This window comes from Tamandua tetradactyla, chromosome 6 (genome assembly GCF_023851605.1).
Source record: "Tamandua tetradactyla isolate mTamTet1 chromosome 6, mTamTet1.pri, whole genome shotgun sequence".
In the NCBI taxonomy this organism is placed as follows: Eukaryota; Metazoa; Chordata; class Mammalia; order Pilosa; family Myrmecophagidae; genus Tamandua; species Tamandua tetradactyla.
Genome location: NC_135332.1, coordinates 4,072,738 through 4,097,133, shown reverse-complemented (window position 1 = coordinate 4,097,133; position 24,396 = coordinate 4,072,738). Strand labels below are relative to the sequence as shown.

The 24,396-nt window shown below is 36.7% G+C and overlaps 1 protein-coding gene across 13 annotated transcripts in view; it reads right to left on the bottom strand.

Annotated features, from left to right (window-relative positions):
* The window catches only part of TANC2 (tetratricopeptide repeat, ankyrin repeat and coiled-coil containing 2), a 642,298-nt gene that overhangs the window by 324,185 nt on the left and 293,717 nt on the right, over positions 1–24,396 (bottom strand). For 9 of the 13 annotated variants that reach the window (XM_077163513.1, XM_077163519.1, XM_077163514.1 and 6 more), the window contains one exon: positions 11,335–11,445. The exons of the other annotated variants lie outside the window; for them this stretch is intronic. In XM_077163513.1, the coding sequence (XP_077019628.1) occupies positions 11,335–11,445 (111 nt within the window). The remainder of the gene's footprint in view (positions 1–11,334; positions 11,446–24,396) is intronic. 13 annotated transcript variants of the gene reach the window in all.

Here is a 24,396-nt window from a genome sequence, read left to right as displayed (position 1 = left end):
ATTTGGTAATTAGTTTTCCAAATCTTCAAAGTAGGATGTTGGAATTTTGATTGGCATTGCTTTGAATCTGTAGATCAATTTGTGGAGAATTGACATCTTAACTATATTTAGGTTTCCTATCCATGAGTAGGAAATATCTTTCCTTCTATTTAGATGTTCTTTGAATTTTTTTTTAGCAATGTTATGTAGTTTTCTGTGTACAACAAGTCCTTCACATCCCTAGTTAGGTTCATTCCTAAGTTTTTGATTCTTTTAGTTGCTATTTTGAATGGAACTTTTTACGTAACTGACTCCTCAGTAGGTCACTGCTTGTGTATAGAAATGTTACTAATTTTTGCACATTAATTTTATTACCTGCCACCTGGCTCAATTTGTTTTTAGCTCAAGTAACTTTGCTGTAGATTTCTCAGGATCTTCCAAGTATAGTATCATATCATCCGCAAATAATGAGAGTTTCATTTCTTCCTTTCCAATTTGGATGCATTTTATTTCTTTGTCCTGCCTGATTGCTCGAGCTAGAACGTCTAGCACAATGTTGAGTAACAGTGGTGACAGGTGGGCATCCTCATCTTTGTTCCTGATCTTAGGCAGAACGCTTCCAGTCTCTTTCGATGAGTACGGTGCTGGCTATCAGTTTTTCATATATTCCCTTTATCATATTGAGGTAGTTACTTTGATTTCTATCTTTTGGAGTGTTTTTATCAAAAAAGGATGCTGAATTTTGTCAAATGCTTTTTCAGCATCAATCAAGATGATCACATGATTTTTCCCTTTCGATTTGTTATTGTACTGTATTATATTTATTGATTTTCTTGTGTTGAACCATCCTTTCATTGCTGGTCATGGTGTATAATTCTTTTAATGTGTTGTTGGATTCGATTTGCTAATATTTTATTGAGAATTTTTGCATCTCTGTTCATTAGAGTGATTGGCCTGGAGTTTTTCTTTCTCATAGCATCTTTACCTGGTTTTGGTATTAAAATATTAGCTTCACAAAATGAGTTAGGTAGAGTTCCATTTTCCTCAATTTTTTGGAAAAATTTGAGCAGGATTTAATTCTTTCTGGAATGTTTGATAAAATTCCCTTGTGAAGCCATCTGGCCCTGGGCTTTTCTTTGTAGCAAGATTTTTGATGACTGATTGAACCTCTTGTGAGTGATCTGTTGAGATCTTCCATTTCTTCCTGAGTCAGTGTACTTGTTTGCATGTCTCCAGGAATTTGTCCATTTCATCTAAGTTGTGTTGTTTGTTGACATATAGTTGTTCACAGTATCCTCTTATGACTTCTTTTCATTCTTCAGGGTTTGTGGTAACACACTCCCTTCTCATTTCTGATTTTGTTTATTTGCATCCTCTTTTTTTCTTTGTCCATCTTGTTAGTGGCTCATTAGTTTTATTAATTTTCTCAAAGAACCAACTTTTGGTTTTATTGATTCTTTCTATTGTTCTTTTGTTCTCCCATTCATTTATCTCTCCTTCAATCTTTGTTATTTCTCTTCTATTTTCTTTGAGGTTATTTTGCTGTTCTTTCACAAGTTTCTCCAGGTGTGCTGTTAAGTCCTCAATTTTTGCTCATTCTTTTTTTTTTTTAATATAGGCATTTAGTTCAATAAATTTCCCTCTCAGTACAGCCTTTGCCACATCCCATAAGTTCTGATAAGTTGTATTCTTATTTTCATTCATCTCCAGATAGCTACTGATTTCTCTTTGACCCACTGGTTGTTTAAGAGTGTGTTATTTGTGAATGTTCTTTGGTGGTTATTGAGATCTAGCTTCATCCCATTGTGATCAGAGAAAGTGTTTTGAATAATTTCAATATTTTTCAATCTATAAAGACCTGTTTTGTGTCCCAGCATATGATCTATCCTGGAGAACGTTCCATAAGCACAAGAAAAGAATGTATAACCTTGTGCTTTGGGGTGCAATGACCTATATATGTCTGTTAGGTCTAATTCTTTTATCAAGTTATTTAACTTCCTATTTCCTTGTTGATCTTCTGTCTTGTTGTTCTAGCTATAGAGGAGAGTGTTGTACTGAAGTATCCTACTATTATTGTTGAATCAGCTCTCGCTCCCTTCAGTTTTGCCAATGTCTGTCACATGTACTTTGGAGCTCCTTGATTGAGAGTATAAACATTTATGATTGTTATATCTTCTTGGTGAATTGACCCTTTAATTAGTATATGGTATCCTTCTTTGCCTCTTATGATGTCTTTACATTTAAAGTCTATTTTGTCCGATATTAGTATAGTTATTCTGCTTTCTTCCCGTTACAATTTGTGTGGAAAATCTTTTTCCATCCTTTCACAAACAGGATATAATCTATTTGTATCCTTGTGTTGAATTTGAGTCTCTTATAAGCAGAGTATAGCTGTATGATGTTTCTTAGTCCATTCTGCCAATTTGTATCTTTGAATTGGTAAGTTTAGTCCATTAACATTCAATGTTATCACTGAAAAGGTGTTTCTTGAATCCACCATCTTATCTTTTTTATTTTGTCAGATCTATATATTCTTTTCCCTCTTTCTCTTCATATTCTTTAAATTACCCTTAGTGATACTCTTCAATTCTGTGCCCTCCTCCAGACTTCCTTTCCTGTCTTTTTTTTTTTTTTTCAGCCTGCAGAAATCTTTCTAATATTTCTTGTTGGGCCAGTCTCTTGTTGACAAATTCTTTCAGGACTTCTTTGTCTGTGAAAACTTTAATTTCTCCCTCAGTTTTGAAGGGCAATTTGTCTGGGTACAGAATTCTTGGTTAGAAGTCTTTCTCTTTCAGGATCTTGAATATATCATACCACTGCCTCCTTACCTCCAGGGTGCTAGTTGATTAGTCTGAACTCAGTCTTACCTGGTTTCCCTTGTATGTAGTAGATTGTTTTTCTCTTACTTTCAGGATTTTCTGCTTCTCTTTAGCATCTGACAGACTGATTAGTATGTATCTTGCGGAAGGCCTATTTAGATTTATTCTATTTGCAGTTCATTGGGCTTCTTTGAATTGTATATTTCGTCCTTTATGAAGGTTGGGAAGTTTTCCCCCATTATATCCTCAGCTACTCTTCCTAGTCCATTACTCCTCCCTTCTCCTTCTGGGATACCAATGATTCTTATATTGGGTGCTCTGTTTTGTCTATCATTTCCCTGAGATGCAACTTAAGTTTTTTCATCTTTTTTGCCATTTGCTGTTTTGAGTCTTTGACGTCAGTTATCCTGTGCTCTATGTCACTTATTCTTTCTACTGTCTCTTCAGATCTGGTGTTGTATGCCTCTAGTATGTTTTTTATTTGGCCAACAAGAGGCTTTAATCTCTGCAATATCTGCTATTTTTCTGTGTATTCTTTCAAATTCCTCTTTATGCTCTTCTACTGTCTTCTTGCTCTCCTTTATGTCATTTGCTACCCCACTTATTTTATTAAGTAGAGTTGTATGAACATCTCTGCTTAGTTGTTCCAATGTCTGTGTCTCCTCTGGTGTTTTAATTTGGTCATTAGGCAGGGCTATATCTGCCATGCACTGTGATATGCTTAGTGATCTGCCGTCTTCATCACATGTAAATATCTTGATTGATTTACTTTGGGAGTTGATTTCTTTTAGTAGTCTAAGGCCTTGAGGTTGCAGGATGTCGTACAGCAGGGAGCAGGGTATGCATGGGGCACACAAATCAGTATGGTGATTTGTTTCAGGGCAGGTATAGACACAGGTTGGGAATGTTACACTGATGCTTGTGAATGTGGGCACCCAGCAGCCAGGGAGGATGTAGCTGTGCAGGTGCACGGGTCTGGAGGGTGTAACCCTGATATGCACTGATCTAAGGCATGGGCCCTTTGTGTGTATGTGTAGAGCTGTGGCAGCAGGTTGGTGTTACGCCTCTGTGGATTGGAGGCAGATGTGACCCGGCTGTGCAGGTCAGCACTTTTTCGGTGCTAGGAAGTATGGCTGAGGGCCATGCATGTTCGCAGTTCTAGGACTGCTGTAAACTGGGGCTCCCAGAGCTGAATGACTTGATTGGGGGTCAATGTGCATGTGTGGGTCTAGAGTGCCATAAACTGATGCACAGAGCTCAGGGGTGGGATGGGGTGAGGCTGTGTGACACTATGGGCAGGGAGGCAGGGATAGCCTGAGTATGGAGGTTAGTGCCTGCGGCCTTTATGTGTTGGCAATAGCCTGGAGGGAACAGGGAGGGGGAGGAAGTGCTCAGGAGGGGTGTAGGAAAGGTGGGTTGGGCTGCACTTGGGGTGGGAGGGGCTGGGGCTGGTATGTGCACGGGGGCTGGTGGGGTGCCAGCGCCTGGAGCGTGGGGAATGGGAGCAGGTGACAGGGTTCGGGTGCATGGGGTGTGGGGTGAGTCACCAATCATGGGGTTGCACTGGTGAAGGTAGCGCGCCCAAGGAACATGGCCTGGCTTACTTCCAAGTTCCCAGCTCCCATCCATGCACTCCTGTGGGCTCTGCGCCTCTGTGCCAGGGTCCAGCCTTCTGCCTCTCAGTTCCTTGCCCTCTGCAAACAAGGCTGCGTAGTGTGGTGCAGAAGGCTCTCCCAGGTCAACCACACTCCCGAATGGCCGCCTCAGTCGCCCTCCTGTCCCTTCTCTAACTTTTCCATGGAGCAGGGCTCATCTTCAGCTACTCTTTTCCCAAAAGCCCCCAATGTTTTAATAGAATATATAACCACCCAATAAGAACATTCCTTTTAAAACTGGTCTGCAATGGAGCCAAGTAATGAAAAGCTAGACTTTATTAAGCTTGCATGTCATGGTCTCTTCAAACAGTAAAAGAAATTCTTTAGTTGTTTTGCATGATGACTCCCACTCCCAGTTTTTTTTCTGGTAACATTATAATCATTAGCTTTGCCCATTCACAATTATGACTCAACTATTATGGTTACTATAGAAGGTGACAGAAAAGCAGAAAATTTAATAATGCTGAATCTACCTCAATGATCTATGCTATACATTTGGGATTGTAGCTAGATGAAGCAGATCTCCCCCCCAATCTAAGAGAATAATGACAAATAATGCCAGATGAAGATCAGAAGTAGAAAGGCAAGTTTTTCAACAATTTAGTATCGGGGTAGGATCACAGCCAAAACAGGGAAAAAGTCGTTAAAATTTTGACGTGAAATACTAATTTATTTGAGATTTTGTTTCCAAGTCCAAAAGAGGGAAATTTTGCTCAAAAAGATGGACCATGAACCAAATTTAAAACCCTGTTTAAAAAGAGAATTTTTTATATTTCAGGTAAACAACTGGCTAAAAATACCTTTTCAATTTCTTAATATATTGCTCTCAGAATTTACGGAGAGTGGTATGTTCAAATAGGCATTATTCTAAGAGTATTTAGTAGTGTAGTCTGCTGCCATATAGTTTCGTTATAAGCATAGAATGGAAAAATAAGGTACTCCTTTTACATACTTTAGGAGGAGCATGCAACCTAAAAACACAAATATGAAAATTTTTTTGCCAAAGTAAATAATGGTGGCAGGGGACTTTTAGTAATGATGACAACTAAAAAAGATTAGACAAAATACATTTTAAAACTATATTTTAAAGCATTAAAGAACTTACAAGATGGCGGTGAATGATCAAGGAGAAGACAGAAACCCAGAATGGAGATCTCACCTAGCACTGAGGGTCATTTTAGCAATGGGGGCATTTGTTAACTATGAAGAATGTTTAAGCAATTGATCTGTGCTTTAGCTGTTTCAAAAGGACAGAGGAGAAAAGCTGGAGCCTAGGATCACCAAGTGTAGGAACTCCAGCAAACTTTAAGGTGTGCTTAGAACTGCACTCTAAAGATGAACTAGAAGTTCCAGTCTGATGCTCACCAATTTAACATAATTTAAAAATCTTGCTTTACACTTACTGCACTTATAACACAGTTGACATACAGAATATACACACCAGGTAAGAGAAGATGTAAATTAGATGAAAAAGGCTCTTGGTATCCAGAGACCAGTACAAATCATATAGAGTGTTCTTCTCATAAGCAAAAAACTCAGAACAAAAGAACGAGGAGGATAAAGATACCTGGTAAGGTTTTCTGGGGAAAAAATGAAAGGAAGAAAAAGAAATAAAATAAATTATTCTTTTTTTGAAAATAGGAATGACTATGACTATTGAAGAGTTGGGGAAAAAAGGGTTAATAGAATTATTCACTTTACATGAAGTACCTTGTCTATAGTGGCCTGAGCTTCTATGGAACATAGAATGCTGAAAAGAAACCTAAATGAAAAATCCTTTAAAAATACAAATACATAAAAATATCTATTGTAAAACTCTCTTCCATTCTTGAGTTTCAAATACATCCTAGTTTCCTTGTTACCTCAAATGATACTGTTCTTTAAAGAATACTATCATCTTCTAAAGAGATTTAATAGGACCCATTATTAAAAGATTAATCTCAAATTCCTCCGAAAATAGTTGGTGTTGATGAAAGCTTGGTATATTCATAAGACTGGTCTGGCCTTTTACCCTTAACCTTGCAAATGTAGATGAAAGTTCCATCAACTTGGCCTGCCATCTGTTTTAAGGTTCACTTTCATGCTTGGAAAATGCAATTATAATGTGAAATATAAAAATGTAAAAACTAAGATACAGACAATGATTTATCACTGTCCTTTAGTGGTATCTGATTACTGAAAATTTTCAATACAATCTCACTACAGAAATTTTAGAAATATAGTATAGTTATGATGATGGTGGATAATAATAATAGAAAGGGAACTAGTATCTCTTACTGCTTATTTTGCCTTAGCAAAGCATTTGCATACACACTATTCCACTTAATCTTTTTTTATTATTATTTTCTTCTTTTTTCTACTTAATCTTAATAACAACCCTATGAGATAGGACTTTCTGTTTTTTTTGAAAGATAGGTCATTTTTATCATAATTTTACAGACAAAGAATTTTAGGCTATGAAAGTTACACAGACATATAGCTTGTAGGTCTAGCTGGAAAAGGAAAGCCAGAAATTAAACCCAGATCTAACTCCAGAACCTGAGCATATATTATTAATAGGCTGTCCAAGAAAGAAAATTAAATTCACTTGTAATCCCACCAACCAGCTATAACCACTGCTCACCCTAGCATTATCTCACTCTGTGAATGTGTATTCATGTATTTATATATACACCCATATTCAGATTGTGGAATTCAGCAATAATGTCACCTTGTTGGTTTTAGAACTGAACAGAACAGAAAAACATGTTATTAAACTTAATCCATTCCTGTAGGTGTGAATCTACTGTAAATAGGACTTTTGAAGAGGTTACTTCCGTTAAGGTGTGGCCCAAACCAATTAGGATGGGCCTTTATTTTACTACTGGAATCCTTAATAAGCAGAATGAAATTCAGAAAGATAAGAGAAAAGAAATGGTAAGCAAGAAGTTGAAGGTTAGTGGAACCTGGAAGAGAAAGGTGAGGCCACGGGAGGCTGATGTGCACTGGCACGTGACAGAGGAGCCCAGGAACGAGGATCACCGGCAGCCAGCCTCAGGACACCAGTCTCTGCAAGGAAAGAATCACCTTGATGATATTTTGATTTGGATTTTTTCCTACCCTCAAAACCAAATTTCCATTGATTCAGTCAACCTGTTGCATGGTATTTGCTTGAGCAGCAAAGAAAACTAAAACAGTTATATTATATATAATATTGCTGTGACAGGAAATTGAGGCACAGAGAGGCTACAAGACATGCTCAATATCACAAGACTAATAAGAAGAGAATGAGAATTGAAACACAATAAGAGATATTTAACTAAAAATGACCCCAAAACTTTGAATCTCTTTTTTTTCTGATGATTTAGTAAATACCTTAAGCTCTTGTGCTATACCTCAGGATCATCACTGTAAAAATCAGCTAACATTTATGAGCATTTACAATGTCAAGTATTCTAAGTGCTTTTTATTAATTATTAATCTGATTTATGATTATTTTCTCCATTTTTACAGAAGAGGAAACTGAGACTTAGGAAGGTTAAGTGACTTTATCTAAAATTACATAACTACTCTAAGTAATGCCATCAGCAGAAAAGTTATAGAGTGTAGGATGAATTCATCACTTTTTGTGAATAAATTCACAAAAACTGCTTTATTGAAATCATTGATGGGTTGTCATGGAATACAGTCCTGTCTCATAATTAAACACTGAATTTTCTGTGTTTTAATTTAAGGATCACCAAGGGGTAGTTATAAAATAGTAATAGGATTAGACAAGGTAATAGGATTAGACAACAATGTATCTCTACTACAGTGTGTCTACTCAAATAGTCAAAAAATAAATCATGCTTGTCACCCTAGACAAATCACTTAATTTCTCTGTTTTAATTTCCCCACTGTAAGACACTTGTCAAACACAATTCACTTTCCACCCCTTGCCTACTCTGGTAATTTAGCTTTCATCTCCATAGTTTTCATTTGGAGAATCAAAACACCTTGTTTACTTGTATTTTTTTCTCACATTTTCTGTATGCAACTAACGATCCGAGGAATGGTACAACTGAATTAGATATTCTAGAATCTAATGCTATGTGGACTGAAGCACTCACTTTATTAAGATAAATATTCAGGATCAACAGCTAAAACCCAGAGTAGCTTTCCCTAGACTTTGCTGCTGAAACATCAATGACTTGCTTTAGTTTGAGCCATAATTTTCTTCTATAGGTAGCACAACACAGAAAACTAGACATGGGTACACAGATGCCAGATACAAATAGATATGCCAAGGAAAAATATATATCTATATCCTGTTCTCAGATATAAAAGTTTTATTCTTCCAAATAAAATACAAGTACCTGAAAATTTAGGTTTAGATCATACAGAAACAATGTTCCCAATTACTCCCCAGAAGCCAGTAGCAGTAAAATAAACCCCACCAGATATGCAACATTGTTCACTGTACCATCTGTAAGTAACCTATAGCAGCCCTAAAACCCAGCCGGTTTTCAAAGTGTGGAACCTGGATCAGCATTACTTAGAAATTTGTTAGAAATGCAAATTCTTGGCCCACCCCAGAGCTAAAGAATCAGAATTTTGGGGGTGGGACCAGAAAATCTGTATTTGAACAAGCCTTCCAGATGATTAAAAATTGAGAACCAATGTTCTAAACTTTAAGATTGTTGCCTCAGTGAGATATATTTTCCTAAATCTGCATGTGATTTATTTTTTTTGTTTGCTGTATGGCGGGGATCACATTTCATTATTCTATTGCAGTACCATTTGTTGAATTTTCTGATTGTTTTTTGGGAAGTGCATGGACCGGGATAATCAAAGCCGGGTCTTCTGCATGGCAGGCAAGAATTCTACCACTGAACTACCCTTGCACCCTCCCTGAATGTGATATTGAATAAAGCAGGTTGACAAGAAGACAGCAGAACACAAGCTTTAAATGCATTATTATATATGAGTAAACAACAAAGTATGATCACTGTTCTGTTAGTATACATTATGTAAGCAATTTTAAAAGCACGGATTTTGCTTTTGTTTTATAAGTGTGCTATTTAATTAATTTGTTATTAATTTTTGAGTCCTATGTAAAAATCACTGTGAGTTCACAGAAGTCAGTTGGCTACTCTTATCTTAGCAGAAACTTATTTTCAAAGTCTAATAAACTTTATTATAAAAGAGAAAAACACTACAAAGTTTCTGGGCTTAAACCTGTTCTTGATAAGGAGAGACTACCTAGCACAGAAATTTGCATTTTTTTATCTGCAGATTTTACTGAAATATATTCATATACTATATATTCCATCCAAAGTACACATCAATGTCTCACAGTTATCATCACTTAGTTGTGCAATCATCATCACACTCAATTTGCAATTTGATTTAGTTTTTCCCCTGGCTTTTATAAACCTTATCTGAGTAGTTCAATTACAATTAATAAAATAATTCATGCTTGTGGAAAATATATGTAACTAATGACATGGATAACATTTTTTCATGGTAATTCGACACTTGCATTCCAATAAATAGCTGCTACCTTCCTTCATAATGACAGCAATAGATTAGATTAAGGATGTCAGATGGACAATCAGAAGTGAAAGACTGGGCTCTCTTGATTGGAATTCTGGAAAGGAAAAGGCTTCTGCTAGATTTTAACTCAAAACTCAAGGCAGGAATAGGCCATTAGCTAGCTAGCTTGCTAATTAATTAATTAATCTTTGCTATAAAAAATTATCATTGAAGAAATACAAAGCACCCCGAAGAAATGCAACACACAATATTACATTGAGAAATGTAACTATCTCAAAATATGAAAAAGATTCTTCTAACAATGTGCTACAACCAGTTAAGGAGCTATTTTATTCCTTTCGGAAACAGAAAAGCAAAGTCCCCAAGGTCTTTCCATATTAAAAATTGATTCATAAAATTAAACTTCTCTTATTTTATTAGGTTTGACCTAAGTTTCCTCCTATTGTTACTTAAAAAATATATTTATTTGGCTTTCAAGGTATATTGTTCTGAAATTTCAAATGAGCTACTGATGTCTTACCTAGAATTAGGAATCATTTTACTCTGCTGACCCCTAATGCTGTAAATATGTAGTGGCTATATTTATTGTGGTTTAACGTCAATTTTAATGTGCAAGATAAACAAAAGACCTAAAACCAAGTCTTCCAAGGGCCTTAACTACAGCTCTGATCTGTATACGCAAATGGAACTGTGAACATTTCTGACACAGCTCTATAGATTCACTGTAGAATGAGTGTCAAGGATGTTGCCAGGCAACTTTTCTAAGTTTGGAAGAATTCAAGCATTGACAGTGATTCTCCTCAGTCTGGCTGCCACACAAGAAGAGCTTTAGTGAACTCCCACATCTGCTTACAAGCCATTCATAAGAGTTATTTCTAAAAGTGAGTGTCCAAAAGGAGTCTGACTCAAGCTCCGGAAGCTATAATGTTTCTTTTCTAATTCAAGTTTAATGTTTCTACAACAAAACCATTTTCTGTAACTGTACAGAAATCCAAAAGAGAGTAGGTATAATAGGTTATATGCAAAAAGTCTATTATTGAGTGAACTTTGACTGTACATGGCCAAAGCAAAATTTCTTTAAGTATCTCAAATCAATAAAATAATCCTGAAAACTCTCTATCTACCAAAATTTACTTTAATTCTCTTGAAGTTTATCTTTGATATTCTTTTTAACTTATTCCTATTATATCAACATCAAAAAAGGACATGCAGTAAAAACTATGCTTTAATAAAGAAAATATACAATCACTTGTAAAAACGGGACTCGTAAGTTTTTTGGAACACTATACATGCAACATACTGTTCTGCTGGATAGGCCCGATCCAATCCTCCCTCTTTTGAAGCTGACACTTTGCATGCATGCTTACCAGGGCAGTATGTATCCACATCCAGTTTCTGAGCTGAAGTGAGGGTTGGTGAGCCAAGCTCGGATTCTGGAATTCGTGGGCTCTCAACAAACTTTGCCTTCCTCAGAGGGGCTAAGGACAAAAAAATAAAAATAAAAATAAAAAATAAAAAAATAAAAAAAAAAGAGAAAGAGAGGAAGAGAGTGGGGGAATAAAACAGAGAGCGAGAGAGAGATTGAGAGAGAGAGAGAGGAAAATAGAAAGGAAAGAACAGAAAAAAAAAAGGAAAGAGAAGTAAGGAAGAGAAGGGGAAAGAAAAAGAGAGAAACACAGAAGGGTCATAAGTAAGGGGAACAGCAAGCAACAGATGGAAGCACTTAACTGAACGACACACTCTGTCAGATGCAGATCAGGTTACCCTATTTTTTTGTGCCAGAAAAAAAAATTAACTACATTCTTCATAGAGGAGATGGGTCTTGAATGGGGAAAAGCTAAAATCTAATATTCAAACTATGAGCACAAGTCATAATTGTCTATTGCCATTAGCTATTGTCTTTATTTAAAGCTTTCTTATCTTGGCTTCCTTTGCCATTAATATAGGCATTAACTGAGGAAAACAGAGGACTGAGTTTTATGGCTTAGTTTATAACTGTAATCAGAAGTTTTCTTTATCCTGAAATAACTACTAAAACATTCAGGCGTGAGAAATACTAGAAGCAGGATTAAACAGAAGTCATCAGGCCTAATCTACCTGGTTTACAGGAAATTAACCACCTTCCTGCTCAGATATCAGTGTAAGAAGTTAAAACTGCTACTGGACTGAGGTCATTTCAGTTTGACAATGGATGCTAAAGAGATGTGATTTAGTTACTCATTTAATCATGGTTTTTATGGAATAGAATAATCCATGCCACAAAATCCACTTTATTATGGCAAAGAATGTAGTGAAAAGTATACTTCACAAAAATTTTACTTATGAGAAAGTTTGTATAAATTTTATTTACTTATTTTTAGGAGACACTGAGGGGCTTTATTATTATATATATTCAAATAAGCAGTTTAATATTTTTATAGTTAAAATTATGAAGATTGCTTTGATTCTTTCAAGAGAAGTTCTATCCAACGAACTATTATAGGTTGAAAGTGCTTAAGAGAGCACAGCTCAAAGGTATCAGTTGAATCTAAAATTGATTTGTATGCACCATATATTAGTGTCATAACTATCGGTGTCCAAGACTTAAGATCCTGTTACTTTTTCAATAGTTTCTGTATGTTCTTCAAAATCCTCATCTATAACCAACCAACAGAAAATAACCAACCAACCTGCAAAAAATAATGTAAAACGTTGTCATTGCATGGGAAGAATTCTCTTTTATTTCCTTTGGAGGGGAAAAAAAATAAAGCTTTAAAAGAATAAGGAAAATATTTTTGAAATCTGCCAATACTCAAAACCTACAGACAATGAAGTCACAATTTAGAATCTCAGGGTGTGTTTATTCTAAGTGCATATTAAAAAAAAAAACAAAATAAAAGTTACTGTCTCGATGGCAGTAGCCAGGGCTTAATGCTAACCATGTGAATAATATGGTTCTCCGCCAAAAGTAAGCTTCGGAATAGTAGAAATGTCACCTCTGCTAAGAGTGTAATACATCAGCCTGTTTTTTAAAAATCACTACCATTAATTCAGATCTCAAGTATCGCCTATGCACATATGCAGGCTACTAACAGCCAATCTCTTTCATTAAATCTCATTAACTAATTAAAAAATAAACAGTTTATTTTATACAATATTGCTAAGTATAGGAGAAATGATTATAATTTAATTCTTAAAACTCTTAAGTCCTTCACTAGAATTTTACTGAAGCATTTTCATGGCAGAATAATTTACCAGCTGAATTCTGACAAAGACAGTAGTGGTTTCTGCTCAAGAGAATCTATACATCTAAAAATATCAATGACAATTTTTCTTATAATGAAACTTGGGGCTAGTAGCTAGAAATAAGCAATTTACTATACATATGTAAGGAAGAAACAGGGTGGTAAGAGAAACTGAAGGAGGTAGAAGAATGTACAAGATTTATGAGATGGAGTCAAGGGAGAAAAGCAGGGTCTTAAAGATTGAACAGAAAGAAGGAAATAGCTGAAGACTATGAAGTGAGTGTGAAATATCCTGTTATGAATCAATCAGAAGTAAAATATATCTTGGCAGAAAAAAAATTGGAACCTCTTACACAAATATGTAATTCCAGCAAGGAAGAGGTTATTTTAAGGCTGTGAAGCTCAATGCCATGCAGACTTCTTTATTTTTCCTGAGAATATTCCAACTGGAGTTATTTTTATAAAATTTTTAAAATAAAATTTATAAAAAATTTATAAAATATTCTCTATAAAAAATTTCATTTTTTCTTCTACCTTTATCTTCTATCCTCATTCATGGACTGCTATGCATGTATAATAATAAATCTAAATTATTTTATAAGGTAGATGCTAACAGTGCTCTCATCCTAACTGTGGAAAACTACTAAGTTATCTGTAAATCATTCAAACACAGAAAGCACAATCACAGGTAAGACGGAATATCAAATAGTCTCAGTACTGCTTGGTGGAGAACATAATAGGATAAGTTGGAAGTGGGGCCTAGGAGGCCAAGAATTGTAATATGATTCATTGTAAAAAATGGTATGTAAGATGATTCAAAGATGAATGAGAGAATCCTGTGTCAAGAGGATTCACTTGATAGTGAAAAAACATTGCCGAGGTGAAATGGGTAGGTAGACTCTGAAACCAAAACCAGACATTTTATTTTGATATGAGAGATAATATGAAACTATTGCAGGGCTCTGAGAAGTTCTTTGAACAACCACGGAACATGATTCTTATGCTGTAAGGGACCTGAGTTTGGGAATCTGGCAGAAGTTGAGTGGAAGAATGCATATTGGTTAAAAGCATGGGCTTTGTGATTTGAAAGACTTAGGTCTTGGTCCTAAAACTTAGGAATAGTAAGAAAATTTAGTAGGAAGAAACAGTAAGTTATTTAACCTTACCATATCTTGGTCTTTTCTGAAAGTCATAGGATTGTGAATCATAAAGCTTAAATGATTCCAGGCATGTAAAGTATTTACCACAATACCTAGGTATGATGATATAGTTCATCTGAAGTTTACTAAGACATGGAGCAGGGAGGGATGTGACTATGGAAAACAAAATAAATATGTGTTTTTTTGTTTTTTTGTTTTTTTGTTTTTTTTTTAAGAGAGAGGGAGGAAGGGAAGGAAAGACAGAGAGAAGGAAGGAAGGATGGAAGGAAGGAAGGGAGGAAGAAAGGGAAACATCTTTAAACATTTTCTTGTTTTATTATATTTTGTTTGTTTGTTTGTTTTTTACATGGGCTGGGGCCGGGAATCGAACCGGGGTCCTCCGGCATGGCAGGCAAGCACTCTTGCCCGCTGAGCCACCGCGGCCCGCCCCTAAATATGTGTTTTTAAGACATAATACAGCAAGACACAATAACATGGTAGAATAGTGAAGGAACTGGACAACAGAGGAATTAAAGGTCTAGTTCTGGAACCAGAAAGCCTAGGTTTGATTCTTAGTCCTTCTACTTCTTTCCAGTTGTGAGAACTATCTTATGCCTAAGTTTCCTCATCAGTTATTTTTGCATAATAACAGTACTTATATTGTGAAGGAGTTGTTAGGATTATAAAAATTAATTCAAATAAAATATTCAGAACAGTGCCAAGCTCAGAATGTTCTATAAATGTTAGCTGTTATTGTTTCTGCCATTGAGGTTGTCATTATCATCCCAACAAAGATTCTGTACTAAGAGGGAGCAAAACATAAAGAGAAATATCTAGGGTTCCATACGGGGATGAGAAGCATAATAATATCAGCAACGATTTTTTAAAAATTTGAGAAGGTAGCAATGTTGTAGAAAATTTAATATGCTATACTACAGAAGGTGGTAGAATACACAAATCAAAACAGTCTATGCTACCCAATGATAAATATTTAGGTGCAGAAAGTCAAGCAATATGGTTCTCAAAATGTGTACTTGGATAAGTATCATATGGGAATTTGTTAGCAACACACATGACAGAGCCCCACCCTAGCCAGCAAATTGGAAACCCTGAAGTTGGAGTTCAACAACCTAGGTTTAACAAGTCCTCTAGATGATTTTGGTGGGCAGACTAAAGTTTGGGAACAACTGTATTAGAGAAAGATCTATAAATAACAATGACATGCACAGCTGATCACTGAGGACTTTCCTAAGAAAAACAAATGTAATAAAATAAAAATCAAGACCTCAAATCTGAGATTAATAATGTGTGTAATAAATTTTAGGATTTTCTCATTTCAAACACTCTTTTGGCAATATAACTCTTGTGTTATGTTGTTTTTAAAAAGAATCCCAACTTATAAAGTATTTATCATTTAGGGTCCTTATGAAAGAAAAGATGAATACTACCTATACTCACTAATTCCTCCAAATATCATTTTGGAGGAGGGGATATTAACAAATAAGAGCAATGAGATAACATCAGAATGTGTGATTGAGAAATCCATTTATGGAGGTTCCTTTGTGAACTGGAATTTTGTAACTAATGTTGAAGCACACCTAGTCCAAACAAGAATAAAGGCATTAAAATAAAAATTTTAAATAGCTATTGAAGCATGTACCTTTGATAAACTACCTATGATAACAGTTTCATAGCAGAAAGGAATTTTAGGAGCTAACTGGCATTAAATGTAGATAATCATGGGAGCATGGTGCAGAGGAAGATCAAATCAAAACAAAGATAGGAAAATGAGAAATGAACACTAAATATAAAGATGGACAGAATATAAATACCAAGAAAGTATTATCGTACAGTTGAATTTGAGATTAAAAATATATTTAGTAAGGTTAATGTAAAGATAGACTGATCTTCAAATGTTAAAGGAGGAAAGACATGAGCTATAGAATTTTTAAGGAAGTAGAGGAAAACAGTGGAAAACTTACAGAGAATAAGATAATTATATTTTTAAAAGTCTTAACAGAGCTCTTGTAGGCAGAATCGTACAATATCTTAACATTTTAGTTCCTAAACATTTATTAGAAAATAAACCTTTGAGTACCACTGAATTCCTTGTGTGTGTGCGGGGGGTATGGGTAGGTGTGGGCAGAGTTGGGGAGGAGAGGGATTTTTTTGGGGGGGGGGCGGGTGGAGAGGTAAAAAGAGAGATACTATTTGTGACACTCTTCTGTATTTCCTCCTTCATAACTCCCAATCCATGCTGGGATTAAAAGAACAGCATCTTACCAATCTGTCGAAAGTGCTGATTATTTCTCTTAATTGTTGTTAAATGGTGTCATAAGCAACACATTGAAGAAAGGGGAAAGTCTAGGAAGTTTTTCCTTTAATTATTCCATTCAGCCAGTGTTAATTTTATTAGGATTAAAAGAGTTAAGAAAAAAAAAAAAGCACAGAGAGAAAGAACAACAAAATTTGACAATTTGGCATAGGCAAGATGTAAGTGAAAAGCAAATGAAGAAAAAGAACTATAATTTAAACAGCTACACTATGTAACTACCTAAAGAAAACAAACAAACACCCACATGCAACGCAGAAAGAGAAAATCACATTTAATTTGATATGACAGTCTTTATCAAATGAAGCCAAATCTACTGTGGAAATAAAGACTTGCTGACTAATCAAAATGCAAATAAAACTTCACTGCTCTAAACTAATTACAGCATTAATATATAGCTGCAAAACATCTTTCTAGTTCTCTTCTGCTTCGTCTATATAAGTATAATAAAAGTGAATTTTAAAAATTTCCCTTCTGTTTTAGTCTGCCAAAGCTACCATAATGCAACACACCAGAGATGGATTGGTTTTTTTTCTTTTTTTTCACAACCATACAGTCACACTGTGAAAGCTATATCATTATACAATCATCATCAAGAAACATGGCTACTGGAACACAGCTCTACATTTTCAGGCAGTTCCCTACAGCCTCTCCTTTATATCTTAGATAACAAGGTGATATCTACTTAATGCATAAGAATAACCTCCAGGATAACCTCTCGACTCTGTTTAGAATCTCCTAGCCATTGACACTTTGTCTCATTTCACTCTTTCCCCTTTGGTCGAGAAGGTTTTCTCAATCCCTTGATGCTGGGTCTCAGGTCATTCTAGAGTTTTTCTCATCCCTTGATGCTGAATCTCAGCTCATTCTGGGATTTCTGTCCCACGCTGCCAGGAAGATCCACATCCCTGGTAGTCATGTCCCACATAGACAGGGGGAGGGTGGTGAGTCTGCTTGCTGTGTTGGCTGGAGAGAGAGGCCACATCTGAGCAACAAAAGAGGTTCTCTTGGGGGTGACTCTTAGGCTTAATTTTAAGTAGGCTTGACCTATCCCCTGTGGGGTTAAGTTTCATATGAACAAACCCGAAGACTGGGGGTTCAGCCTATAGCTTTGGTTGTCCACACTGCTTGTGAGAATATCAAGAATTCAACTTGGGGAAGTTGAGTTTTCCCCCATTCTCACCACTGCCCGAAGGGGACTTTGCAAATACTTTTCCACTCACTAATCAAATCACTCTGAGATTCATCAGGGCATCACCTGGACAAACCAACAAAATCTCATGTCCTATACAAAGTTCCATGTACTTAAGGTGTTCAATGAACTATCTACATAAGTAATATTAGGAGATGCACTAGTCAAAGTATAGATTTGTACCAAATAAACATTTTTTGATTTAGTCTCACACAGTAGTTGAAATTTTAAAATATTAAGTACCATTTATTTTCAGCACACTGCAGTAATGACATTCTTTTGATCTTCCTCATGCAAAAACATTTTTTAAATTTGTACATTTAGTCACTATCATTATACACTCTAGGAATTCCTAGATTACACCATCTCAGTCTTTATCATCTATCTTTCTTTGTGATTTCATTTATGCCCCCTCCCTTCTCCCTCTATCATCCTCATATGCAGCTTCATTCAGTGTTTTAACATAATTGTATTACAGTTAGGTAATATTGTGCTGTACATTTCTGAGTTTTTATATTCAGTCGGGTTGCACAATCTGTAACCCTTCAGCTCCAATTACCCAATCTTTTACCCTATTTCTATCTCTTGATGGTCTCTGTTACCAAGGAAATATTCCAAGTTTATTCACTAATGTCAGTTCATATCAGTGAGACCATACAGTATTTGTCCTTTTGTTTCTGGCTAATCACACTCAGCATAATGTCCTTAAGGTTCACTTCTTAACTTTATTCTGTCTTACAGCTGCATAATATTCCATCTTATGTAAATGTCACAGTTTGTTTAGCCAACTATCTGTTGATGGACATTTTGGCTGTTTCCATCTCTTGGTACTTGTTAATAATGCTGCTATAAGCATTGGTGTGTAAATGTCCATTTGTGCCCTTGGCCTCGTGTCCTTTGAGTAGAGACAGCATATAGATGGGTCCTGTTTTTTAATCCATTCTGCCAGACTATGTTTTTTGATTGGAGAGTTTAATCCATTAACATTCAGTGTTATTACTGCATGGGTAGTACTTTCTTCTACTATTTTGCCTTCTGGGTTTTATATGTCATATCTAATTTTCCTTCTTTTTTTTTTTTTTTTTTTTTTTTATTTATATGGGCAGGCACCGGGAATCAAACCCGGGTCCTCTGGCATGGCAGGCAAGCATTCTTGCCTGCTGAGCCACCGTGGCCTGCCCTAATTTTCCTACTTTTTACCTTTACTCATAGTCTTCCTTTCTACACTCTTCTCCACACCTCTCTCTTCTGTCTTCGTATTTGTCTCTAGTGTTCCCTTTAGTAGTTCTTGCAGAGCTGGTCTCTTGGTCACAAATTCTCTCAGCGATTTTTTGTCTGAAAATGTTTTCATTTCTCCCTCGTTTTTGAAGGACAATTTTGCTGAGTATAGAATTCTTGGTTGGCAGTTTTTCTCTTTCAATAATTTAAATATATTATCCCACTGTCTTCTCGCCTCCATGGTTTCTGCTGAGAGATCTGCGCATAGTCTTATTGGGCTTCCCTTGTATGTGATGGATTGCTTTTCTCTTGCTGCTTTCAAGATCCTCTCTTTCTCTTTGACCTCTGACATTCTGATTATTAAATGTCTTGGAGTATGTCTATTTGGGTCTATTCTCTTTGGGGTACGCTGCACTTCTTGGATTTGTAATTTTAAGTCTTTCATAAGAGTTGGGAAATTTTCAGTGATAATTTCCTCCATTAGTTTTTCTCCTCCGTTTCCCTTCTGGGACACCCACAACACGTATATTCAAGTGCTTCATATTGTCTTTCAATTCCCTGAGTCCCTGCTCATATTTTTCCGTTTTTTTTTCCTATAGTTTCTGTTTCTTGTCGGATTACAGATGTTCCGTCCTCCAGTTCAGAAATCCTATGTTCTGTCTCTCGAAATCTACCATTGTAGGTCTCCATTGTTTTTTTCATCTCTTCTACTGTCTTTCATTCCCATAAGTTCTGTGATTTGTTTTTTCAGACTTTCAGTTTCTTCTTTTTGTTCTTTCCTTGCCTTCTTTATATCCTCCCTCAATTCATTGATTTGGTTTTTGATGAGGTTTTCCACGTCTGTTCATACATTCTGAATTAGTTGTTTCAGCTCCTGTATGTCATTTGAATTGTTGGTTTGTTCCTTTGACTGGGCCATATCTTCAATTTTCCTAGTGTGATTTGTTATTTTTTGCTGGCATCTAGGCATTTAATTACCTTAATTAGTTTATTATGGAGATTGCTTTCACTTCTTTTATCTAGGGTTTTCCTGCTGGATGAATTTGTTGTCTGTCTGTTCTTTGACATTCCGTTCAGCTTTATCTGGACCTTTAGCTTAAGTTTTGTTTAACAGAGGAGAATTTTTCAGTTCTTGTTTTCTTGTTTCTTGCCTTGCTTGTGTGGTGCCTTTCCCCCACACACACTTAGGAGTGTCTACTTAGATATTATAGACCCCAGCTAGATGTTTCCCAGACCAAACTGGCCTCCTATCAGGAGGAAAGTCACCTGCGTTGGTTTTCCCTGAGGCTGAGACCCAGCAGGTTGAAAGACTTTCCTGTGAAGTCTCTGGACTCTGTTTTTCTTATCCTGCCCAATATGTGGTGCTTGTCTGACTGTAGGTCCCACCAGCATAAGATGATGTGGTACCTTTAACTTTGGCGGACTCTTCCTGCTGGGGGCGTGGTGGAGACAGAGGAGAGGTTGTAGGCTGGTTTTAATGGCTTCAAATTACCAAGCCCTGGTGTCTGAATTCCTTGATGGAGGGATTCCACCTGGGTGGGGCTTCACCCCTCCCCTGGGGAAGGCACAAGCTCCAGATAAGCCCCCCAAAAGAGCTCACTTCTGCCTATGCCTGGGGCAGTTGCAGCCTGAAAAGTCCTGCCACTGTATCCAGAGGCAGTCAAGACTGTAGATACACAGCCACAAAAACCTCTGTTTCGGGCGGGCCGCGGTGGCTCAGCGGGCAAAGTGCTTGCCTGCTATGCCGGAGGACCTCGGTTCGATTCCCGGCCCCAGCCCATGTAACAAAAACGGAGAAACAGAATACAATAAAACAAGAAAATGTTTAAAAATGTTTCCCTTTCTTCCTTCCTTCCTTCCTTCTATCCTTCCTTCCTTCTCTCTGTCTTTCCTTTAAAAAAATTTAAAAAAAAAAAAAAAAAAAAAAACCTCTGTTTCCTTCTTTTTTTCCCCCCCCTTTTTCTGTCAGTCCTGCCCCCTTGGCGCTGGGGCAAAAATGAGCAAGCTCCACTTTGATCAGGTTCACCTAAGCTGGGGGCCTATTTTTAGTAGTCAGAATTTGTTAATTAGTTCCACAATTGGCGTTTGATTGTGCCCAGTCCCTGCTGCTGGTAAAGTCCTTTCCTTTCCCCTCTGGGAAGCGGTCTTTGGGGGAGGGGTGCTGGCCACTGCAGCTTTGGGAACTCACGGTTCTGGGGCGTGCTCACAGCCAGTCCAGCTGGTCCAGAGTAGGGTACGCTGTGTGTTTGGTCACTATCGTGGCTCCGGGAGTTGTTCTGTAGTGTTTCTGGTTATTTAGTAGTTGTTCTGGAGGACGAACTAAAATGCGCACGTTGTTAAGCCGCCATCTTGACCCGGAAGTCAATGGATTGGTTTTTAATAAAAGGAGATTTATTCAGTTAAAAACGTATAGTTCAGAGGAAAGGCAGATAACTTTCTTCAACTGTGCGACATTGCGCTCTCTCATTTAAGCATCCAGCCAATTAAACCAAACTTCATTCATTGCAGCAGGCACACCTCCTAGCCGACTGCAGATGTAATCAGTGACAGAAGAGCTTCACATGCCATTGGCTCCTGTCCACAGCAACAGAACTAGGCACCTTCACATGGCCAAGCTGACACCTGAACCTAACTAACACACCTTCTCCCTGAATCTTCCCCAAATAGCATTTGCCCCCTTAGTCTCCCCACTCTCTCAACTCTAAACTGCAAATAAAAACTGATGCATGTTTTTTAAACATTATGCTGTGAAGTATCAATCAATAAGAACACACATTTTAAATCTAAATACAGATATATTATTGTAGCTATAGATAAAACACACATATATATTCTTCACAAGAGATTATCAGAGATCTGATTTCTCTGAAATCTATACAAATATCAATGAAACAAAATGTATGCAGTGTGGGAAAGTAAAAGCAGAATCTAGTTACTAATCCAAACATCAGTTAGTATAGGGCCCCTAGTTATCCGCTATGGATTTTTGTATAAACTGACCCAAATTTCACAGATTGTAGGGAACAGCTTTTAGAAAGAAGGAAAACAGAATTCATTTCATTTGAACAAAAAAGCAACATTAGGTATTTATAAGGTCTCCAGTAAAACAGATCAAGACCCACCCTGATTCAGCTTAACTAAAAATAATATCAGAAGGTTGTATTTATCATGGGTTCTCACCAGAATGTAAATTAAGTTTCAGAACTTGACGTTTTGGGGGATCCTAAGCTCAGTGCTACAGGAGATTGGAAGATATAAGACAGCTGGCCTCAAGTTGACAGTCTGATGAAACTCCATGGTGGAAAGAAAGTACAAACTGTGCACTGAGGAATAAGTGAACTGCTGGGGATAGGAAGATTATTGACAGCCTCAATCAAGGAAGTGGCACTTGCCAATCAATAATTCTTCTTAGGACTTGGGTTTGAGACCCCCAGAATGGAATCTGACCTCATCCAAGGTGAGGACAGCTGCTGGCTGCTAAGTTTTATGAAATCTTTAATCTCGTCCATACACACATATATATATATATATATTTTTTTTTTTACTTTAAAAAATATTTTTATTGAGATATCTCCAAGCAGCGTAAGTCTTTTCAAAGTATACAATCAATGGCTCATAATATCATCACTTAGTTGTGAATTCATCAACATGATCATTTTTAGAACATTTGCATCATTTCAGAAAAGGAAATAAAAAGGAAAAAAAGAACTCATACATCCCACACCCCTTACCCCTCCCTCTCACTGACCACTATTATTACAATCTACCCCCAATTTTTTACACCTTACTCCCCCATTATTTATTTAATTTTTGTCCTTATTTTTTTAAATCAGACACTGGATAAAGAAAGCATCAACCACAAGATTTTCACAATTACACAGGCTGAAATGACTTTTTTGATCAGTCCTCTCTCCTTGCCTTCTCCCCAACAGCTTTGGACCACACCCCCCTTTTTGGCCACATGTCAAGGACTCTTTACCTATAGAGGAGCCCCCAAAAATAATGACCATGCTTGGGAACATTGATTCTTTGATCACAAAGCTGAGGAGCTCAACTTTCTCTGCAGGCACACATCACCTGCTTCTTAGGGTGGAGACATCTATTAATTGGGAAGTTTAAAATTTCTTTTTCTTTTTAATTTTTATTGATAAAACCAAACAATATACAAACACTAACATTCTTAACATATGAACATTCCACACTTGGTGTGCAATCAACGGCTCACAATATCATCACATAGTTGTATATTCATCACTGCGATCATTTCTTAGAACATTTGCATCATTCCAGAAAAAGAAATACAAAGAAAAAAACTCATACATACTAAGTCCCTTACCCCTCCTTCACACTGACCACTGGTATTTCCCTCTACCCAATTTATTTTAACATTTGTTCCCTCTATTTTTTATTTTTAATCCATTTGTCCGTAAACAAATGCATTTTCAACTTTTTTTATTGTATAGTACAACACATATATAAAGCAAAGAAATAAAAAAGCAACAGTTTTCAAAGCACTCTTCAACAACTAGCTACAGGACAGATCCCAGAGTTTGTCATGGGCTACGATACATTCTCTCAGATTTTTCCTTCTAGCTGCTTCAGAATATAGGAAGCGAGAAGACTTAAATATTTTTTTTTATCACAATTGATATTTTTTCCTTCCTTTTTTGTGAAAAATAACTTACATGCTACGCTGGTTTGAAAGGATGCATGTATTATGTACCCTAGAAAAGACATGTTTTAATCTTAATCCCATTTTGTAAAGGCAGCCATTTCTTCTAATCCCTATTCAGTACTGTATGTTTGAAATTGTAATTAGATCATCTCCCTGAAGATGTGACTCAATCAAGAGTGGTTGTTAAACTGGATTAGGTGACCACATGCCTCTGCCCATTCGGATGGGTCTTGATTGGTTTATTGGAGTTCTATGAAAGAGGAAAAATTTTGGAGAATGAGAGATTCGGAGAGAGCAGAGAATGCTGCAGCACCGTGAAGCAGCGAGTCCACCAGCCAGTGATTTTGGAGATGAAGAAGGAAAATGCCTCCCAGGGAGCTTCATGAAACCAGAAGCCAGGAGAGAAAGCTGGTGATGATGCTGTGTTCGCCATGTGCCCTTCCAGCTGAGAGAGAGGCTCTGACTGTGTTCACCATGTGCCTTCTCACTTCAGAGAGAAACCCTGAACTTCATTGGCCTTCTTGAACCAAAGTATCTTTCCCTGAATGGATGCCTTTGATCGGACAATTCTACAGACTTGTTTTAATTGGGACATTTTCTCAGCCTTAGAATGGTAAACTAGCAACTTATTAAATTCCCCTTTCTAAAA